This window comes from Diplotaxodon limnothrissa, linkage group LG14 (assembly GCF_057381915.1).
Source record: "Diplotaxodon limnothrissa isolate DT_005_m linkage group LG14, D_limnothrissa_male_GT1.1, whole genome shotgun sequence".
In the NCBI taxonomy this organism is placed as follows: Eukaryota; Metazoa; Chordata; class Actinopteri; order Cichliformes; family Cichlidae; genus Diplotaxodon; species Diplotaxodon limnothrissa.
In genome coordinates this window covers 22033154-22056370 of record NC_140609.1, presented here as the reverse complement: position 1 = coordinate 22056370, position 23217 = coordinate 22033154, and the positions used below count along the sequence as shown (strand labels likewise).

At 42.1% G+C, this 23217-nt stretch overlaps 2 protein-coding genes across 2 annotated transcripts; one reads left to right on the top strand and one right to left on the bottom strand.

Moving 5' to 3' along the window:
* Positions 1–3948: 3948 nt before the first annotated feature.
* Positions 3949–6656, bottom strand: LOC146618804 (arsenite methyltransferase). The gene is made up of 10 exons (XM_085370785.1): positions 6605–6656; positions 6196–6329; positions 5685–5835; positions 5473–5609; positions 5306–5375; positions 5119–5200; positions 4893–5024; positions 4679–4821; positions 4395–4517; positions 3949–4137 (listed from the first exon to the last, which is right to left on the bottom strand). Exons 1-10 carry the CDS (start codon positions 6638–6640, stop codon positions 4060–4062), a joined length of 1086 nt encoding a protein of 361 aa, XP_085226911.1. The 5' UTR covers positions 6641–6656; the 3' UTR covers positions 3949–4059.
* A 638-nt stretch (positions 6657–7294) lies between these two features.
* prpf8 (pre-mRNA processing factor 8) lies at positions 7295–23017 on the top strand. The gene is made up of 43 exons (XM_085370398.1): positions 7295–7452; positions 8162–8315; positions 8432–8600; positions 8710–8874; positions 8973–9191; positions 9287–9499; positions 9682–9807; positions 9959–10064; positions 10332–10522; positions 10683–10802; positions 10921–11110; positions 11235–11354; positions 11592–11726; positions 11836–11965; positions 12079–12275; positions 12535–12741; positions 13086–13249; positions 13377–13503; positions 13830–14022; positions 14164–14351; positions 14453–14691; positions 14783–14929; positions 15066–15276; positions 15393–15509; positions 15626–15873; positions 15974–16153; positions 16240–16375; positions 16669–16838; positions 17025–17154; positions 17274–17420; positions 17520–17680; positions 17806–17997; positions 18121–18358; positions 18521–18649; positions 18803–18916; positions 19031–19204; positions 19328–19521; positions 19657–19896; positions 20903–21044; positions 21139–21279; positions 21375–21514; positions 21799–22001; positions 22449–23017. Exons 2-43 carry the CDS (start codon positions 8171–8173, stop codon positions 22601–22603), a joined length of 7053 nt encoding a protein of 2350 aa, XP_085226524.1. The 5' UTR covers positions 7295–7452; positions 8162–8170; the 3' UTR covers positions 22604–23017.
* The last annotated feature ends 200 nt before the right edge of the window (positions 23018–23217 follow it).

The window sequence follows — 23217 nt, the reverse complement described above, 5'->3', positions numbered from 1 at the left end:
TGCATCCTCCTGAGGCCGCATTTGTAGACCGATTACGTCACAGCGACGTGCCGAAGGCTGTCCAAATTACTACCATATCCCAGAATTCATAGCGCGGCCCAGCCAAACTCCAGTTTCCAGCAATGGCGGCCGCTACTAAGTTTTAAAATTACTCATACTAATCTTTCAGGGTCACAAAATAAACTTTTAACATATTTTCAGGCGAGAAAGTAGTTGTGTAAACATCAAATATCTGCTCGGTTTATCAAGATATCCCATATTTGCAAAAGTGCTTCGACGTTTTCAGAGGCGTCTGCTACCCACCAGCTCGACAGCTAGCCGGGAGCTCGAGGGTTACTGATGCGGCCGAGAACGGCACAACTCCCGGCACATCATTTTCAGATCACCGCGGAGTTTCGCTGCTCGGGTTAAACGTAATATATAAGTCACTTAGACAACCTAAAAATGTTATTGTTGGGCTTTTTTCAGTGTTTTGTTTGTTCGTGAGTAAATCGGTTTGGCTGAGATTAAAGTTATTAGATTAGATAAAATAAAACTTTATTAATCCCCCGGGTGGGTTCCTCCTTGGTTTTCACACAGCTGACTAAACGTCAAACAGAAAACTTATTAAACAGAAGTATGAGACAGTCGAGAATTTACACCAGTGTCTGGTTATATTTTAGATAGCAAGAAGCAGACGGCCGAGTTTATTAAACTCCACCGAGACAGCGGTGACGCTAATCAGAACTAGACCGTCCAATTTCACGCCTTTAAATTTTAAAGGCGTGTTTGTGTGTGTGTTTATACAATTGCTATTATGTTTGCACTTTATGTGTAATGTTACTGACTGCAAAGATCAGTAAGATGTGTGTATTTTTTATTTATTAGTTTTATTTATTTAATATTATTTTTTAATTGAATGACTGTCTAGTAGTTCACAGATGTCGAAAAACTGAGTGTGGTAAAGCCACTGATTTTTTTTATGTATATTTCTGCAATCTGCACATTGTACTGACTTTCATTTTAATGTTTACACCAGGGTTCCTTGTCAGCACTTTATGCTCAGATGTTTGTAAGCTAAAAATAAACTATTGTGTATGTTCAAATATACTGTTGTGATTGAAGAAGTTAAATAAAAATGTCAGTCATCAATTCATGCATCACCTCATGTCATCATAACAGAGGTCTGTCTTCCAGGAAAGAACAGTTTAAAATTAATGTAATATAGTATTGGCCATGCTATATGATGTATTGCTTGTCTTTGTTTAATAATACAGAAGACAAAGACCTTAAAAAATAATCGCATATCGCATCGCAATCGCAATATTGGGGCAAAAAATCGCAATTAGATTATTTTCCATAATCGTTCAGCCCTACCACCCAGTGTGGTCAGGGCTCTAGACTAACTTTTTGCCATGGGCACAAAAGTTAGGCGCACACAAATTTTATAATAATTTATATAATATAATGTGTTTTTCTGGATACACTGTGCTTTTTCAGCATTCAAAGATTGATGACACCGTGTCAGAGCACTGGCTATGAATTTCAGAAGGATCAGGCCTTAACTTAACAGAAAAGTTAGCAATAGTTCTTTTCCTATTACAGCTACATCCACTTCTGTCGTGCCTAGGCTGCTCACTAGGGCTGGGTATCATCACTGATTTCTATAATCCACTCGATTCCGGTTTTCAAAGTCCCGATTCAATTCAACTTAGCCTCAGACAGTCAGAAATATTATAATTCTGATCATTTATCAGTACTGACTTCATCAGAATTGTGAACATCACAGCAGATGCCTTTGTGTGAATGTAACTGAGAATAAAACACAGAAAAACATGAAGGAGATTTTCCTGGTCTGGCTTTTTATAGCAGATAACCTTAAAAATATTCTACAATGTTCTGCATATAAAGTTTAAATTTCTTCAGTATTGAATAACAGAAAAAATAGGCTTTCTTATCCGAGGTCATTTAAGTGAAAAAAGAAAAAGACAGCAGCCAACAGCGCTATAAACAACGGTAGACTGGTGGGTAATAAGCGAATGAATAAAACTGTTCTTGAAGTAAAGAGAGATAGAGAGAGAGCCAGCTGTGCATGAAATGTGATTTTAATAGTCGTGGAAGCAAAACAGCAAAATTCATGACAACATTGGTCAAATGTGAAGCGCAGTTTGCTGCTTCTTTTGCTGCTGGCTCGGTGAATTTTGGTTGGAGAGAGACAAAACCTGCAGCTCAGAATCAGCGCAAAAAGACGTAATCACAGCGCGGACAGGACGCATCAGGATCGTTAAGCTCCGACAGCGTGTCCGTCTACGGGCCGTCGGATGAGAAAGCCGAGAAAGACAAAGTTGATTCTGATGCGTTGGTCCGTTCTGTGTTTACGTCTTTGTGTGGAATCCGTGTACCTGCTCTCATCTGCTGTATGGTTGTTGTTGAAATGGTTTTGTGAGCTTTAATCTGAGAATCTGGCGTTTCTGGCCAAACACAGTTATATTTAAAAGTCGATTCAGGATTTAATGAATTGATATCACTTTATTCAAGCTACTCACCTCCCACTTCTACCTGCACTTTCAACTGGACCACGGCCAATCAGAGAGGTCCCGCCCCTGACTATCTCTGATTGGTTTAGTCCACGATAGGGGCATAATGTGTGTCTGTTGTTGACCACAGGGAAGGTTGCAGATTTTTTTTTTTTTTTTTGCTACCCGAACAGTTGGTCGCACAGGTGCAACCGAATATTTTTTTTTAGTCGCACCACTGAAAAATTTGGTCGCATAGCCCTGGTGGTCCTCTGCTGCTGTAGCCCATCTGCATCAGGGTTTGAGATACTGTGCTCCCAGAGATGCTTTTCTAGATATCTTGATTGTAACCAATGGTTATTTGTTACCTTCAGCTTCAGATTGAAGCTGTCTGGTCATTCTCTTCCAACATGAACGAGGCATTTTTACGCTGAGTACTCACTGGATATGTTCTCTTTTTTTAGACCGTTCTCTGTAAACCCTCGAGATTTCTATGTGGGAAAATCCCAGCAGATCAGCAGCTTCTGAAATACTCAGACCAGCCAGTTTGGCACCAACAATCTCATCACATTCAAAGTCACTTAAAGCAGCTTTCTTTCACATTCAGACACTAAGTTTGAACATCAAGAGATAACCAGCTGCTGTGATGTGATTGGATGATTCAATATTTGTACAGTTGAGCAGGTGTACCTAACAAAGTGGCCACTGAGTGCATTTGGATGTTTTTATGAGCTGAAAATGTTAAGACTTTATCAACTTTCTCAGTTACTTAAATGTCTTTCATTTCATACTATACACTCAAAACTTCTTAAACACACACGTCACTACACTTCACATGAGAATACAACATTTACATTTACAACATTTACAAAACACTTTAAAATACTGCCCATGAAAGATAAATAAGATAAAAAGTTTGTTTTTGACCTCTTTTTTTATGTGTACTGTAGTGCCTTAATACATTATACAACAGAGTTGTAGCTCATGTATTCCTTATGATATGAGAAAGTGTGCGGCATCTTTAAACATGTTTTAGTTCCTTAAAATAAACAACTCCTTTATGGTGGTAAAGATGTTAAACATGTGCGACACTTTTCTGTTTCAACACCCCTGAATGTTTACGTCATTTTGTATTTAACACTGTCAGCCTGTCGGCAGCTGCTCGTCATGCATCCACTTCAGTACCTGAATGTTGCTGTTTAAATCCCCTATAATGCAGTCGTTTTATTATGCTGTTGTAAAATTCCATGTCAAATATTAAACACGGGTTATTATGTCATTAAGTATTTCTATTTCCACTTCTGTAAATGTTGTTGTTCACATGGTAATTATGACATCAGCATAAAGAAGCTCAAACTCTGAGTTGATAGTGTTACAGAGAAACATACTTGTTTTCTACAAAAATACATTTTATGTCTAAATATGAAATATGGAGACACGTCACTGGCCACGATCTGTGAGATTATCTACAAGATTCCCCATTAGTTAGTAAAATTATGTCTTTATAAAGCCGAAATTCAAAAATAACATTTCTGTTAAGCCTTCAGATCAGTCACTTGCCTCTTCATTTGCTTGTTTTAGAGCACTGCTTCACGGAGGATCCCAGTTTGTCAGCCAGCAGAAATGGGTTGAGGTGGCAATACTGAGAAGATAAAACTATGTTAATATCATAACTTAAGCACGCTGAAGCGTTAACTCTTTCCCATATCAAAACACCAATTAACGACCTGTACCTTTAATAATGAGTTCTGACATCTCAGTCAATATCACTAAAAACGTGATTTGACGACCGCTCAGCTCAGAAAAGAGCTTCAAGAGTTTTTCTTAGTTCGCTCTCAAGGGGTAAAAAGTTAAAATTTAAAAGCATTTTAGCCACAGTGAACTTGTGGTGTTGGATACCTCTGGCGTTGTCTCCGACTTGGACTCCTGTTTATCCAACATCTGGATTTTAAAGTCGGAGGAGAAACGGGAACTCTGGAGGACTGCTGCCATCTCTCCGTTTACCTGCACTGCTACGTCTTTCTGTGTAAGAGGAAAAGAGTTTAATTGGATATATATGTCGTTTTTCTGAAATTAAAAACCATAACACTTCCAGACTAATTATCACCTGTGTTTTTAGAATAAAAGCAGGTTAATAAATGTCTCTGCGTACATGCTGATAAGAGAAAGGGTGCCTTTTATACCTTGAAGCAGTGGGAGGAATCAAAGTCCAGCTGATCTGGGAATTCTGCCAACGTCCCTTTATAGGTCACAGTAGCGTTTGACATCGCTGGACTTCTGGGCAGCTTAAAGAGCCTGTAAGTGCCTGAAGCATAACTGATGTCGCCTACAAAATGAAGAGCTTGCTCAGTTGTGAAATCAGAGTGAATGCTGTCTGAAAATGTGCCTCTTTGTTACCTGCTTTTGCTTTGAGCTCACTGTTGTAGACCACAATGTGGCTCGCTGAGATGAGGTGTGGAGAGCTGAAACCCATGCTGCGGGCCAATGAGATTAGATCGGGCCAAAACAGAGAGCCGCCCATCCCCTCACCTAAGTCAGAGGAGACGGGGACTGAAGAGTTATCGGTGACGGCAGAGATGGTTGGCTTTGAATTAACTGGATTTAGAAGTAGTGTTTGTTTTACCCCACAGGACTGCGTCTTGCTTCATGTGATCAGGGATGATCTTACTGGCAAACATATCACTGAAGTAAAGCTCACCTCCCTCCTGTATGAAATAAGTGAGTGCACCTTGTATTCCTATATTTCTTTGTGTGTGTGTGTGACAACATGTTAACATTTATTTGTGTTAATGATGATTCGTCAGGGTAACCTTCAAGACGTTGTAGGCTTGCTGCAGCACCGCTCTTTTATCAGCACATAGACAGATCACACAGTTGGATCTGAAGAGATTACAAAGAGGGGAAAAAACTTTAACAACCAAATTAAAGCTCCTTTTTTTCACCTGACACCCAACACAACTACATCATTTAAACCTACATCACTACATCCATGGAGTCACTCTGAATGCCAGCTTCGTTGAGGTTCTCCATGTAGCCCTGGACAAATGTGACGTTGGGCTCCTTATAGCCAAACTTATCTTGATGATACTGAACATACTGACGAGCTGCTGTGATCTAAAAGAACATGAATTAACTACATCAGGAAGGGGCAGACATCAAAGTGCCATCTGTGCAGAAACCTGTAATTACCAGCTCCTGTGTCATGTCGATCCCAGTCACGTGTCCATTCGGCCCAACCAGTTTACTAAAAGCATAGCAGTCTCTGCCGGAGCCACTGCCGAGATCCAGGACTCTGCAGCCCTCGAGCTTTGCTGGAAATGGAAGACCACAGCCGAAGAACCTGAAGAGAGCCAATAACACCAGTCATTACAGGAAAACCTGTTGTCTCTAATCAGGCAGTACAGAATGATCCCATAAGTGGGAATCTCAAAAATCTGATTGTCTGGGTCTATTCCATGTCAGCTGACCAAATGCTTCCAGCCTGAGCAAAAGTGAAAAGATCAGGATAAGTGGAAGAAAATCTATGGAAAGATGTGGTGTCTGGTAGTAAGATGTCTAAAGTTTGTGATTGTGATGGTGTTTGGCCTTGCTTTTCTTAAATGAAGTTTGGAAAAATTCATATTTGTGTTTTTTTCACTGCTGATATCTGGTAAGAATAAAAACACCTTTAATTGCTTATGATTCCAAAGCGAGATTTCACCTTTTGGTCACCTCAGGGTGAACCTCACTCAGAGCTTCGGTAACACTTCTGGGCGCTGGTCTGCAGGACGATCCGCAGGAGGCGGCACCTGTCTGCAGATCACCCGAGGACTCCAGCCGCTTGCCGTAGTATTTCTGCACAGCCACATTAACAGCTGTCCTCATGCACGTTTATTAAGACAACGTACAGCAAAGTTGACACCGCAAACCTTTCTTTTGCAGAATACATAAAATAACCTGAAAAGAAACTTATTAAAATCAAAAGAAATTCCACTGGTTATAAATTAATGGCGCCCGAGCAACTATTCTGCAATGCTCGAATAACTGTGGACAAAATAAAAAAAATGTCCATAAACTGTGAATGAACAGAAAGCTGAGCAGTGTCTGGGCGACACTCAGGACTAGAGTACCTTAACATTTTCCCGCACGTCCTCACTGGTCGCCATTTCTTCCGAGAAGCTGTCAAAATTACAAAAACTAAATTCAAATGGTGTGAAAGACGACAGTGGGGTCACGTCTGGCCGTTCTTCCGGTGTGGTCTTTTCACAATAAAGGCATCATTGTTTGTCTGTCGTGACCGGCTTTTTTTTGGCGGGGGGTGGCGGCAAAGCAATCTACATTTGTCTTGATGCATTCTCAATCATCCAGGAAAGTAAATCTCCAAAAGTTGATTCTGTTCACCTGGACGTAGCGTTTTGTGGGAGAAACGTTTCGTCACTCATTCAAGTGACTTCTTCAGTCTCCAGACTGTCCTCGGGTGAGACTGAAGAAGTCACTTGGATGACGAAAGAAATAAATGACTTCAGGTCAGAAATAAAACAAGAAGCAAATAACTAATGAAATATTTGGAATGTGATTAAATAATACAACAAATCAGCAAATCATGCTTTTGTTTAAGCAACAAACTTTACAGGATCGCACTCCAACACTGCAGGGGGCAGTAGTGCGCCGGAAACGGGATCATACGGGTATTCGCAAAAATTGCGCTTGTTTAACTTCTACGCATATTTACTGACGTAAAGCAGATTCTTTACCGGGGGTTGAGAAATATAGGACGTAACCGCCGTCTGTGAATACTACTGAAGCTCGTTCATCGTGTGTCCGCCGTCGTGCGTCTATGCAGTTTTGTGTTAGCGCACATCAACCCAACACTGAGGCGGAAAACACGGAGAATAAGAAAGAAATGTTGTGCTAGCTGACTGTGTGCGGGTTAAGGCTTTATCCAACGATAAGAAACACTGGGAGTGAAGTAAGCGAGGTACGTGTTGTTGAATGCATTCTGTTATTGCTTAGTTTTACCTCTCACCCAATCGTTAGCCACCGTGCTAGCTTTAGCAGTTGGCGAAGTTGCCGCTTCCTCCACGCTTGGCCTAATTAATAACAGGTGCTGCGGCGTGAAGTACAATGTGTTACATGTAACATAATGTAGCCATTTATGAATGATATCCCGAGTTTACGCTGTTTCTGGACGAGCTAACAACAGTTAAACGCGGGCAAAGTTCGCCTTGCTGTTGCAGTTTTGTGCCATCCGGGAGGCCATGTTAGGCTAACCTAGCTAGCTCATCAACTGTGAGCACGAAGATGTTGAAGCTACACAGATGAGTTAATGTGAAATAAATGCATTTTCTACCGAATTAAGAAGCTAGTTTTTATTTTTGAAAAGCGTTTATGTCAAAGGCCATTCTATTTTCTAGACTTTGCAAGGCATTAAGCACACGCGTTCACTTTGTGGCTTCTGTTATTTAATCTGTGGGTTGCAGGAGCCAGACAAGGAATTCATGTGCCAGACAAGGAATTCATGTGCCAGTGTAATATGTTTCTGATCAGTTTTTTGTTTCAGTTAAATTAAATGTAATTTGGGTTTTTTGACATGTAACGCCTCTCTCCTCAGGGTTTAGATTATATACAGTTATAATCAAAAACCTCACTTATTTTAATACCTTGGTTTTTGTCTTTGTTTTGGATAGTGAGGCACCATGGCAGCTGCCTTTCCTTACAGAGGGGTCCCTGCAGCGATGCCACCCGGTGTGCCACCAGGGGTACCAACTGCTGTACCGCCTGGTGTGCCCCCTCCTGCACCTGTCCCAGACTACATGTCTGAGGAGAAATTACAAGAGAAGGGTATGTTGTTTGTATCCACTAAAGCGGGACTTCCATGTTTTGAGCTTTTAGCAAAGATGTTGTCACAAATGGACAAGATTAACTTTGCGATTATTAAATGTCTTTCAACTCTACAGCAAGAAAATGGCAGCAGTTACAGGCAAAGCGCTACTCAGAAAAGAGAAAGTTTGGCTTTGTGGATGCTCAGAAGGAAGATATGCCACCTGAACATGTCCGCAAGATCATCAGGGACCATGGAGACATGACAAATAGAAAGTTTCGCCATGACAAGAGGGTCTACCTTGGGTAAAGATGACTCCTTTATCCCTTTTTAAAAGTCTTAACAAAAGTTGGTGTTTTTTTTACTTCTTGATAACATCTTCATATGCTTGTTCTGTGTCTGTTTGTTGAACAGTGCCCTCAAGTACATGCCCCATGCAGTGCTGAAGCTGTTGGAAAACATGCCGATGCCTTGGGAACAGATTCGAGATGTGCCCGTGCTTTATCACATCACTGGAGCCATTTCATTTGTCAATGAAATCCCTTGGGTCATTGAGCCAGTCTACATTTCACAGTGGGGGTAAGGGAGAGTTTCTATTGCTGAAAACTTTCAAGCCAACTGTGATCATTTCCATTCAATAAAATGTAAATTTGTCTCTTTCCCGATTTTAATCCCAGCACCATGTGGATCATGATGCGTCGTGAGAAAAGAGATCGTCGGCACTTCAAAAGAATGCGCTTTCCACCCTTTGATGATGAGGAGCCGCCACTGGACTACGCTGACAATATTCTTGATGTGGAACCCTTGGAGGCCATTCAGATGGAGCTTGATCCAGAGGAAGATGCTTCAGTTGTGGACTGGTTCTATGAACATCAGCCCCTCAAGGACACAGCCAAGTAAGCAGCCATGGCTCTCTTCACAGACAGGTTTACATATTCAACTGATAAGTTGCTTAAAACATTAATTGATGATTTATCTTTGTCTTGCTCAGGTTTGTGAATGGGACCACCTATCGTCGTTGGCAGTTCACACTGCCTATGATGTCCACACTGTACCGTCTGGCCAATCAGCTTCTGACAGATCTGGTTGATAGAAACTACTTTTACCTCTTTGACCTGAAGGCTTTCTTCACGTCCAAGGCTTTAAACATGGCCATCCCTGGAGGACCAAAGTTTGAGCCGTTGGTCAGAGACATCAACCTCCAGTATGTTCTTTTGCCCTTTTATAAAATGAATATTCTAAAGACTTATTGTTATTAATGTTAATAAAGTGCAGAATTTAAATGTTTCTTGTAATTGTTTGATATTGCTGTTTGATTCCAAACATAATGTGAAAATAGAAGCTGGCGTTTTTGTGTCCTAACTGGTTCCTCTGTATCCTCTGTAGGGATGAAGACTGGAACGAGTTCAACGACATCAACAAAATCATCATCCGACAGCCCATCAGGACAGAGTACAAAATCGGCTTCCCCTACCTGTACAACAATTTGCCCCACCACGTCCACCTCACCTGGTGAGAACTTGAAATACCGGCTGACTGAAAAATCCTTTTTCATTCAAGACAGGAGAGACATTCATCGCTTATAAACGTCATAGATTTGTTTTATTTTTCATAATGGCTATATAAAAGCAACATTTGTGACGTTTTTGTTTTTTTTTCCTAGGTACCACACACCAAATGTGGTTTTTATCAAAACAGAAGACCCCGATCTTCCTGCATTTTACTTTGACCCACTGATCAACCCCATTTCACACAGACATTCTGTTAAGGTAAGTGTTGCACATTATCTACTTGTCTCCCTTTGGTGAATAACACCCTGCATCAAAGTCCTCTTACAAAGGCGCACTTGCATTGGACTGCTTGCCTGTGCGTAAGAACTGGAGGAATAGTAAAATGAATGGTGACTTGTTATTATTGGCTGCAGCTGCAGATCACCTTTCACCATTCAGATAACTCTTCTAGTTATTTTATAGTCTGTTGAATTCCAGCCCTTCTGCCCTTAAAAGTGATTCATTGTTTTTCCTGTGACCTCTCAGAGTCAGGAGCCTCTGCCAGATGATGATGAGGAGTTTGAGCTTGCTGAGTTTGTGGAACCCTTCCTCAAAGAAACCCCACTCTACACAGACAACACAGCCAATGGCATTGCTCTCCTGTGGGCGCCGAGACCCTTCAACCTCAGATCTGGCCGAACAAGACGTGCCATCGATATCCCCCTGATCAAGAACTGGTGAGCAAACTGTGAAGCTGTTAGGACAGGAGTAAATCTGAAGTACTTTACTGTTTGAAGAGATGTTGGCTGTGTGGAAGATTTTGTTTTGCATTAGGGTTAAAATAAAATAAAAAAAGTCTGATAAGTATTAAACATATGTTGCTAAAATATTTTATAGGTACCGCGAGCATTGCCCTGCTGGACAGCCAGTGAAAGTACGTGTGTCATACCAGAAACTGCTGAAGTACTACGTGCTCAATGCTCTCAAACACAGACCACCCAAGGCCCAGAAGAAGAGGTGTGCATCCTTGGATTTATTTTGATATCCTGCTTTCACGCATTTTTAATTAAACCTTTATTTATTTTGCTCATTATCCAAGTTCATCTGTAAAAGTTATCCCTCTGTTGTCTTGTAGATACCTATTCCGCTCCTTTAAGGCCACAAAGTTCTTCCAGTCCACAAAGCTGGATTGGGTGGAGGTTGGCCTGCAGGTTTGCAGACAGGGCTACAACATGCTCAATCTGCTCATCCATCGTAAGAACCTCAACTACCTGCATCTGGACTACAACTTCAACCTGAAGCCTGTCAAGACACTGACCACAAAGGTACAATCTGCAGAGCAGGATCTAACTTCACATTTTGTTTTTGTTAAGTCTCTGACTGTATTCTAGTATGAAGTGCACTTCGTTTGACCATTGCTGACCTATGACTGTTTTTTGCCTCCTTCAGGAGAGAAAGAAGTCGCGATTTGGCAATGCCTTTCATCTGTGCAGAGAGGTTCTCCGTCTAAGCAAGCTGGTGGTTGACAGCCACGTGCAGTACAGACTGGGAAATGTTGATGCCTTCCAGGTTAGTTGTGAAGTGGAAATTGGCCAAGCTTTGCTTTCATAGGGTAGCGGTAAAAGCGCTCTTTAATGAAAAGCAGTATAAAATGCAAGGATGTATCTTTTGTATTGATAAAGGATTTTGGGAAATCTTTTTCATGTTCATAAGATTAAAACATGATTTTATTTGAATTTTTTTTTCAGTAGTTATTTTTATGTATTGATTTGCACATGTGACCAAAGGTGTGTTTCTGTGTTGCAGTTGGCTGACGGACTGCAGTACATCTTCGCTCATGTGGGTCAGCTCACAGGCATGTACCGGTACAAGTACAAGCTGATGAGACAAATCCGGATGTGCAAAGACCTGAAGCATCTCATCTACTACCGTTTCAATACCGTGAGTAATTGCCCCATGTTAACAATTTGCACACTTAAGGTGAAGCTGTTTTCTGTATAAATATTTTTCCACAATCACATTTAAGTTTTAATCTTGTCTGTGTTTTCAGGGTCCTGTGGGCAAGGGTCCAGGTTGTGGCTTCTGGGCCCCTGGTTGGAGGGTGTGGCTGTTCTTCATGAGGGGCATCACCCCCCTGTTGGAGCGGTGGCTCGGAAATCTGCTGGCCAGACAGTTTGAAGGTCTGAACATACATATTTTACTTGTGTGATTCTCTGACACGGTCAGTTATTCTCTGAGGGAAACCATAGCAGTTTCAGCAGCAGCGGCGGTTTTGCTTTGATTTCCTCTGCAGGACGTCACTCGAAGGGTGTTGCAAAGACTGTGACCAAACAGCGTGTGGAGTCTCACTTTGACCTGGAGTTGCGTGCGGCTGTGATGCATGACATCTTGGACATGATGCCTGAGGGGATCAAACAGAACAAGGCCAGAACCATCCTGCAGCACCTCAGCGAGTCCTGGAGGTGCTGGAAAGCAAACATCCCATGGAAGGTCAGGTCTCCTCAGGAATCTTTTTGACATTTGAGTGTCTTGTTACGTTTGAATGGATGGCCTGTGGTTTGAAAAATAAGGATTTGTGAAATTCTTGATAACATGAATAAAATATCAGGTAATTGGATAATAAAGGGAACAGTATTGAAAGCACTGATTAGATATTGGAACAACTTCACAAAGATACTACAAACATTGTTAAAAATTAGAATTTAAGTGAGAAGAAAATATCTAATGTTATCTTTTTCTTTCACTTTAGGTACCTGGATTGCCTACTCCTATTGAGAACATGATTCTGCGATACGTGAAGGCCAAAGCTGACTGGTGGACCAACACAGCCCACTACAACCGTGAGCGAATCCGTCGCGGAGCCACTGTGGATAAGACGGTGTGCAAGAAAAACCTGGGCAGACTGACCCGTCTGTACCTGAAAGCTGAACAGGAGAGACAGCACAACTACCTGAAGGTAATACTCTAAGAAGAAATCTTAAAAAAAGAACTCTAGTAAAGTCCCTGCATTGTCAACGCATTTAAGGTGAAATGATGATTGTTGTCCTCCTACAAAGGCGCACTTGCATTGGACTGCCTGCCTGTGCGTAAGAACTGGAGGAATATTAAAGTGAATAGTGGTTCTTTGATTGCTGGTTGCGTTTGCCACTGGCCCTTTACTATTCAGACACTTTTCTGATTATTACATGATGTTATAATATACGAAAACAGGTCTCATTGTATCTCTGTATCAAAGGTAAAAATGGCTGCATCCTTTAGTTTTCTGCCATATAATTGAAAGTGTGTGTATTCTGTTTACAGGATGGTCCCTACATCACTGCAGAAGAGGCCGTGGCCATTTACACCACCACTGTGCACTGGCTGGAGAGTCGGCGCTTCTCACCAATCCCGTTCCCCCCACTGTCTTACAAACATGACACCAAGCTGCTCATCCTGGCGCTGGAGAGGCTCAAAGAAGCATACAGGTAAGCAAGCTGAGAACATTGCCTTTAACTTTAGCGATGCATATTTTCTCACATCAGGCAGCAGAATTGCCAGAGTATGTTTTGCTTATTATTAATTTGTTTCCATGTCCACTCTAAATCCTTCCAGCGTGAAGTCTCGTCTGAACCAGAGTCAGAGGGAGGAGCTCGGGCTCATAGAGCAGGCCTACGACAACCCTCACGAGGCTCTTTCCAGGATCAAGCGTCACCTGCTAACACAGAGAGCCTTCAAAGAGGTCAGGGAGAAGATGTGTGGATACTTTCTAAGAGTTTCATTTAGTTAACAGGGATGTTTCTGGCTTTAAACAGTAGACAAGAACACTAGAAGAAAATGTATTGCTCTAATTTATTTTTTGTTTCACTGGTCAGTTTACAAACATAAGTAACATAAATGTGAGGCAGTATTTCCTAGCTTCTGTGTAGATACATAGTTACTGGGATGTCGTTTTGGGAAACCACCAGAAGAATTGATTTCTGTTACAGCCTTGAGTTTCTCTGTTGTAAAAGTCTTTCTTCTCATCACATCCGTTTGTTAGTTTCTAAGTGACTACTTCTTTTGCAGGTGGGTATCGAGTTCATGGACTTGTACAGCCACCTGGTGCCAGTGTATGATGTGGAGCCCCTGGAGAAGATAACTGATGCCTACCTGGACCAGTACCTGTGGTATGAAGCAGACAAGAGACGCCTGTTCCCACCCTGGATCAAACCTGCTGATACAGAACCACCACCGCTGCTGGTCTACAAGTGGTGCCAAGGTAAGACTCGAATATAGCTGATTGTGTTGTGTAGTATCTCAGAAAGGATCCAGAATACAATATAATCTCAGTTTGAATAACATTGTGGGCAAATGTGATGACATTTTCAGCTTTATTTAAATACTCCTTTATTCTATTCAGGCATCAACAACTTGCAGGACGTGTGGGAGACTGGAGAAGGAGAGTGCAACGTGATGCTCGAGTCCCGCTATGAGAAGATGTACGAGAAGATTGATCTGACATTGCTCAACAGGCTGCTGCGTCTTATCGTTGACCACAACATTGCTGATTACATGACAGCCAAGAACAACGTGGTCATCAACTACAAGGTAAGGGTGCTTATTTCTTTTCATATAGGAGTTTTAAAGATAACTGATTAGATTTATTTATTTTTTGAGTGTTTCTCTACATCTTTATTCCTCTCACATAGGACATGAACCACACCAACTCTTACGGCATCATCAGGGGTCTCCAGTTTGCCTCGTTCATCGTGCAGTACTACGGTCTGGTGATGGACCTCCTGGTTCTCGGCCTGCACCGTGCCAGTGAGATGGCTGGTCCCCCTCAGATGCCCAACGACTTCCTCAGTTTTCAAGACACTGCCACGGAGAGCGCTCACCCAATCCGACTGTACTGCCGCTACATCGACCGCATCCACATCTTCTTCAGGTAGGATTGCACTAAGTGATAAGATGACATTTTCTCACTTGTTTGTTTGTTTTTACACATTTAAGTGATGTCACTGTTTTTGTGGCTCTAGATTCTCTGCTGATGAGGCCAGGGACCTGATTCAGAGGTATCTGACAGAGCACCCGGACCCCAACAACGAGAACATTGTGGGTTACAACAATAAGAAGTGCTGGCCTCGTGATGCCCGGATGAGGCTGATGAAGCATGATGTGAATCTGTGAGTTTTTCTTTCAACCTTTCACTCTTAAGCTTGTAGATTATTGTTATGTAGATCTAATCTTTGTTGAATATTGCACATAACGAAAATTAGACTTTATGAAAAATGGCTTGAACTTGCCAAATAATCTTCCCAGTGGACGCGCAGTGTTCTGGGACATCAAGAATCGCCTGCCCAGGTCTGTGACCACAGTCCAGTGGGAGAACAGCTTTGTGTCCGTGTACAGCAAAGACAACCCCAACCTGCTCTTCAACATGTGTGGGTTTGAGTGCCGCATCCTTCCCAAGTGTCGCACCAGCTATGAGGAGTTCACTCACAAGGATGGTGTCTGGAACCTGCAGAATGAGGTGAAATTTATAATGCTAACAAACCTGCTGCTATAGTGTCTGGAAAACAAATTAAAGAGACTTTCCCTTTTTTGATTAAATGGGCTTGAAGTTCACATTTGTATTTATTTGTTCAGGTGACCAAAGAGAGGACAGCACAGTGTTTCCTGCGGGTGGATGATGAGTCAATGCAGCGTTTTCACAACAGAGTGCGTCAGATCCTGATGGCCTCTGGATCCACCACATTCACCAAGGTTAACAGAGATCTTGCTTTTTATAAACTAGAGTATTATTGTTACATTCATTGATCCTTTTATAGCTGCATTTAGATCAAGGAAAACTTACTACTTTCTCTATTTTTAATCTTCAGATTGTGAATAAGTGGAACACAGCTCTGATTGGTCTGATGACCTACTTCCGTGAGGCTGTGGTAAATACACAGGAGCTACTGGACCTGCTGGTGAAGTGTGAGAACAAGATTCAGACACGTATTAAGATTGGTCTCAACTCCAAAATGCCTAGCCGCTTCCCTCCCGTGGTCTTCTACACTCCCAAAGAGTTGGGTGGTCTCGGCATGTTGTCCATGGGCCACGTGCTTATCCCGCAGTCAGACCTGAGGTAGGTCTCCTTGCAGATCTGTGTGAACTTCTAGTCTGTAAATTCATTCAGCTGTGGTGTCTTGACCAATCACACACTCATTTGTCTCACTCTTTAACAGGTGGTCCAAGCAGACAGATGTGGGCATCACCCACTTCAGGTCTGGAATGAGCCACGAAGAAGACCAGCTGATCCCTAACTTGTATCGTTACATTCAGCCGTGGGAGAGCGAGTTTATCGACTCTCAGAGGGTCTGGGCTGAGTATGCGCTCAAGAGACAGGAGGCCATTGCCCAGAACAGGTAGAGCAGATTACTCTCTTATCTGATTTGGACTCACTGCAGCTAGTTTAGACACCATAATAACCGGTGTTTCATCTTTATTCCAGGCGTCTAACTCTGGAGGATTTGGAGGACTCCTGGGACAGAGGAATCCCCAGGATCAACACTCTTTTCCAGAAGGACAGACACACACTGGCCTATGACAAAGGCTGGAGAGTCAGAACTGACTTTAAACAGTACCAGGTATGATGGAGACAGCGATGTGCAAAGAGCAGAAGTGTTAAGATTCTACATAAAAACATGAAGTGCCTTTTAATAATTCAGGCATTCTAAGTAAACTCAAGCAGATTAAAAATAGTTGGGACTCTTGGTCTCAGTTGCACTCTGCAGCAGTTGTGTTGACTTTAATGGTTTACCGATCAACAAGACTGTTTACAGTTTTATTTGTAATGCACGTGTCTGTATGCTATTACATGATGTTTATCATTTAGCTATTTCCAGCTATTAATTGTATTTTCTTCCTTGGTTGGTTGCAGGTGCTGAAGCAGAATCCGTTCTGGTGGACACACCAGAGACACGATGGCAAACTGTGGAACCTGAACAACTACCGCACAGACATGATCCAGGCGCTCGGTGGCGTGGAGGGCATTCTGGAGCACACACTCTTCAAAGGCACTTATTTCCCCACCTGGGAGGGTCTCTTCTGGTGAGAGCACTTTAAATGTTTACAGGAATTAATTATATTGCAAGCATCACACAATAGACTTTACACTTGGATCACTTTGTGTGCTTTTCTCGATACACTTGGCGAGTGTATAACTGCCAGGAAACTAATTTGTCATAAATTTAATTAATTGCCTTTAAAAACAGATTCTCTCTCTGTGCGTTTTAGGGAAAAGGCCAGTGGCTTTGAGGAGTCCATGAAATGGAAGAAGCTGACTAATGCCCAGAGATCTGGTCTCAACCAAATCCCCAACCGTCGTTTCACTCTTTGGTGGTCACCCACCATCAACAGAGCCAATGTAAGTACAACCAGGAACCAGAGAGGAAAAGAAACATCTTACAGAACATATGAGTCTTTGTTGTGTAGGAAAACTAAAGATTGTCTGTAGTGGCTTAGTTTGTATGTTTTTATTTCTAGGTGTATGTGGGTTTCCAAGTGCAGCTTGACCTGACAGGAATCTTCATGCACGGCAAGATCCCAACGCTGAAGATCTCCCTCATTCAGATCTTCAGGGCTCACTTGTGGCAGAAGATCCATGAGAGCATTGTCATGGATCTCTGTCAGGTAGGTTCTGTTCATTTACCAAACTTTTTCCTCAGCACAGGAATTATTGTGCAAGTCAGAACGTAAATTTGTATGTTTTTTTCTGATTCTGGTTTTCAGGTGTTTGACCAGGAGTTGGATGCTCTGGAAATTGAGACTGTGCAGAAGGAGACCATCCACCCCAGGAAGTCCTACAAGATGAACTCATCTTGTGCTGACATACTTCTCTTTGCATCATACAAGTGGAACGTCTCCCGGCCTTCTCTGCTTGCTGACTCAAAGTATGACTTTTAGCATGATTTTAAGTTTTTTAGGGGATGAAACATTAGTTTATAATAGAATAATGAGGTCCAAAACAGAAAAGTGAAAATCTTGTTTAAATTGAAATGTTCACTTCCTCCTGCAGGGACGTGATGGACAGCACCACCACACAGAAGTACTGGATTGACATTCAGCTCCGATGGGGTGACTATGACTCCCATGACATCGAGCGCTATGCCAGGGCCAAGTTCCTCGACTACACCACAGACAACATGAGTATCTACCCCTCTCCCACTGGGGTGCTCATTGCTATTGATCTGGCCTACAACCTCCACAGGTTAGTATTGTCTAAGGGCCAGGTTTTGAGCACTGTCTTGTTTGAAGATAGGAAACAAGATTCTTATCTTCAATCTTTAAGCATCTACTTAAACCCAGCATTTTATGTGTTCTTGTTTTGTAGTGCGTATGGTAACTGGTTCCCTGGAGGCAAGCCTTTGATCCAGCAGGCCATGGCTAAGATCATGAAGGCCAACCCTGCCCTGTATGTGCTCAGGGAACGCATCCGCAAAGGTCTGCAGCTGTACTCCTCTGAGCCCACTGAGCCGTACCTGTCCTCACAGAACTACGGTGAACTGTTCTCCAACCAGATCATCTGGTTTGTGGATGACACGAATGTCTACAGAGTCACTATCCACAAGGTAAAAGGGTGTTTTTGTAATTCTAGGAAAGTAAAGCGTATTTTGCTTTTGAAGAATAATAATAATAATAATAATAATAATAATAATAATAATAATAATAATAATAATATAAAAAAAAATGCAAAAAATGTAGTCGCATGTATTCTCCACCTATTTCAACAGACCTTTGAGGGTAACTTGACCACGAAGCCCATCAATGGAGCCATTTTCATCTTCAACCCGAGGACCGGTCAGCTCTTCCTCAAAATCATTCACACCTCTGTGTGGGCTGGGCAGAAACGTCTGGGACAGGTACATCCCTTACACTCAGAAATACAGCATAGCTTGTGGCAGAGATATGAAATATAAGGCTTTAGTTAGTAAGTTAATTTTTTTTTTTTTTTTTTATCAAAGGTGTTTAACTTGATTTTTTTTTTTTTTTTTTTTTTTTTATTATCTCTGTAGCTGGCCAAGTGGAAAACAGCTGAGGAAGTGGCTGCTCTGATTCGTTCCCTCCCAGTGGAGGAGCAGCCAAAACAGATCATTGTGACCAGGAAGGGCATGCTCGACCCTCTGGAGGTGAGACTCTTTATGCTAATATAACTTTAGAAGATTAGCTCAGTGTAATATTTCAAAGGTGAAACCAGACTGCAGCACTTTTCCAGTTTGTGATGCATTGTTCTCCCTGTGCAGGTCCACTTGCTCGACTTCCCCAACATTGTGATCAAAGGCTCGGAGTTGCAGCTGCCCTTCCAGGCCTGTCTGAAAGTGGAGAAGTTTGGAGACCTGATCCTGAAGGCTACAGAACCACAGATGGTGCTGTTCAACCTTTATGATGACTGGCTGAAGACCATCTCGTCCTACACAGTGAGTTTCACACCAGGGTTGTAATTGTTTTACAATGATGGTGGTTTTTTGTTAATTTTTTGTTAAAGCCCCCTTACTCTCTTCCCTATGTAAGTAGTTTGTGTTTGGTTGTCTGCTCCGTAGGCCTTCTCTCGACTTATCCTGATCCTCAGAGCGCTCCACGTCAACAATGACCGTGCCAAGGTGATCCTTAAACCTGACAAAACAACTATCACCGAGCCCCATCACATTTGGCCCACGCTCACTGATGAGGAGTGGATCAAGGTGGAAGTGCAACTCAAAGATCTAATTTTGGCTGATTATGGCAAAAAGAACAAGTAAGTCTTCAGTTTGAGTTCCCAAGTTTTGCACAAACTAATTGCTGTATGTACCTCAAATAGCTGCTTGTTTTCTTTAACTTGGAGCTAAATATAACCAGTTTTGTGGTCAATACTTCCTGTGTCTCCTTTCAGTGTGAACGTAGCTTCACTGACCCAGTCTGAGATCCGTGACATCATCCTGGGAATGGAGATCTCAGCTCCGTCTCAACAGCGCCAGCAAATTGCTGAGATCGAGAAACAGACCAAAGAACAGTCGCAGCTTACCGCCACACAGACCCGCACGGTCAACAAGCATGGAGACGAGATCATCACCTCCACCACCTCCAACTACGAGACCCAGACGTTCTCATCCAAGACTGAATGGAGAGTCAGGTATGAATGCAGCTTCTGTGGGGTTCAGACTTTGTTTTAAGAGCTCACTCGTGATTGAGTAAAATATGAAGTAGGGCTGCACGATTAATCGCTAGAAAATCGCGATTCATACTTATGTGAGATCTCATTTCCAAATGACAACGATTTAAAAAAAAAAAGAAAAAAAAAAGACGACGATTGTACCGCATTTTGATCCGGGACGTACTCTGCATGAAAACAAGCGCTCACTCTTCCTGCTCAACAAATGACAAGGGCGGAGTCTTATACCACGTGATACAGAAGCTGTGCCATGTGATGCTAAAATTAGCAGGGAAAAAACAACGGAGAGCACGTCAGGGATGACGAGAAAGTGACAGGAGAAAATCCGTCCCGGTCAACCACCCATACATCAATAACGGGAACCTTATACAGCGCTTCCCTATACACGTCGAACTCCCGCAGGCACAAAGAAATTACGGAGGCTATTACTTATCACCTGACCAAAGATATGGCTCCCATCAACACTGTGCAAAACGAGGGATTTAGGAAAATGATCAACACCCTAGACAAATGCTACACAGTGCCGTCCCGCAACTATTTTTCTATTGTTGCACTACCTGCTCTATACACGCAGCGTCGAGCAACGGTGGAGACGGAATTTCAAGCAGTACAACATTTTGCGGCAACAACAAAACGTGAGACATTTGTTGTTTTTATGTTTATTTGTTTTTATGTTCAGTCTCAACTGTTACGAAGTTGATGTGCAGTTAATAAGTGCAATAAATATTACACTGGAAAAGAAAATCGTGAGAGAATCGTGATCTCAATTCTAAGCCAAAAAATCGTGATTCTCATTTTATGCAAAATCGTGCAGCCCTAATAGGAAGACCAGTGTGTGAATGTGAGAGTGAATGAATAGTGGTATTGTAAAGCGCTTTGGGTGCCTTGAAAAGCGCTGTATAAATCCAATCCATTATTATTATAAATCATGTTTGTTTGTTGTTGTTTTTTTTTTCCCCCATGTCAGGGCCATATCTGCTGCGAACCTTCATCTCCGAACCAACCACATCTACGTCTCATCTGATGACATCAAGGAGACGGGTTACACCTACATCCTGCCCAAAAATGTCCTCAAGAAATTCATCTGCATCTCAGATCTGCGAGCACAGGTATGTATTCATCATATTACACATCACTTCATCAACTGAGCCCATTGTAACAACATGCTCAGGTATATATGCTGACCATATTATTTTGTTCCAGATTGCAGGCTACCTGTATGGCACCAGCCCACCTGACAACCCCCAGGTGAAGGAGATCCGTTGTATTGTCATGGTGCCCCAGTGGGGGACTCACCAGACTGTCCACCTGCCCAACCAGCTGCCTGGTCATGAATACCTGAAAGTAAGTTCCGGTTTATTCTTAGCAATTGATACATGATAGCGTTGCTGGTTGCTTTGTTCCAGCTTTAAAGCTTTATTTTTATTTTCCCTAAACAGGAAATGGAACCCCTTGGCTGGATTCACACGCAGCCCAATGAATCGCCGCAGCTGTCCCCACAGGATGTCACTACCCACGCCAAGATCATGGCTGATAACCCTTCATGGGATGGAGAAAAGACCATCATCATTACTTGCAGGTAGGCTTTATTACTTTGCTATGAAAAGAGTGTAGGAAGGTAAAATCTGTAGCAGTTTAAAAGAAACTAACTTGAATGGAGTTTAAAGTATTGCAAGTTCAATACGCAGTATAGTGATTCTATTGGAAATCCATTTATTTATATTATAATTTTATTAAAAAACTCTTTAATTACTAAAATAAATTTTAAAAATGCACCAGACTCTTTAAAAGAAATTGTAGTTATAACTGTATTTTCAGACATAGTTGACTTGTACTTAAGAGTGTCTTGTCTGTGCTTTTCAGCTTCACCCCAGGTTCATGCACGCTCACAGCCTACAAGCTGACACCCAGCGGGTACGAATGGGGTCGCCAGAACACGGACAAGGGCAACAACCCCAAAGGTTACCTACCGTCTCACTATGAAAGAGTGCAGATGCTGCTGTCTGATCGTTTCCTGGGCTTCTTCATGGTACCTGGCCAGTGCTCCTGGAACTACAACTTCATGGGTCAGTATTCAAAGCTCTTGTATTTATATTAGTATTGCTTGCTATATATCTGTTGCCAAATCTGCCCTGAGTGCAACGTTTTGTTTTCTTGTTTTTTTTTTTTTTTGAATGATCAGTAGGATACATTGATGTTTCCACTGCCCCAGTGTCTGTTTCATTGATTTTAGTGTGCAGATTTGCTTCACAATTATTTAGATTCAGGGATGTGAAACTCATTTTGCACTTTAACCTTAAATTGGCTGGACATTTAGGCAAAATGTGAAGACATTTAGCTAAACGTTTAATCCCTGACATATTCTAATGTAAGATATACAACAGTATGCCTTCTTTTTCTACATGATAAATGTGTAAAATGACAAAATTAGTTCTGGTCGCTCGCCTTATGGCACCCCTGCTCTAGTTATTTATATATGCTAATAATAAACCTGTCAATTCCCTTTACCACAGGCGTGCGCCACGATCCAAACATGAAGTACGACCTCCAGCTGGCCAACCCGAAGGAGTTCTACCACGAAGTCCACCGGCCCTCGCACTTCTTAAACTTTGCCTCTCTGCAGGAGGGCGAGATCTACAATGCCGACCGCGAGGACATGTACGCCTGAGGGCAGACGCGCTGCACTTGACCTGTTTCGTTGAAAGCTCTGCCAGAATTATGTGGCGCTCAGATTTCAGAACCTGTAATATTGCTATTGAAAAAGATGTAACTGTGATGATGGAATTCTTGTTTTGTTTTTTAATGTAAAGGCTTTAGGATCCTTTTTGATATTTGATATTACTCTACCCTCCCCTCTATTACAGTAAGGCTACTTCAGTCTTTGTGGCATCTCACATGTGCATTTGTGTAGTTTTCAGTACACAGTAATTTGGTATAATATTTGATCAGACCTCTGTTTAGGAAGGGGAAATGACATGCTTACTGTTCACTCTTTTGAGAATTGAAACTGAAAGTTCTTTCATGCCAGTAACGCCCCATTATTACTGTGTTGTATGTGTACTGTACATCCTGTCACACCATAGCTTGAGTTTAAATAAAGATCTCAATTTTTATGAACAGTGTGGTGTTAATGTCAGGTTTGGGGTTTTTTTGGCCCCCAGAGGGGAAGTAAGGCTGGACAGGGACTTTCTGGCTCACTTCCCCTGTTTTGAGAGGTCAAATTGCTTTCTCTTGAACCACTCATATTGGTTGCGCTTGCCTAAGCATATTGGTATCCCCATA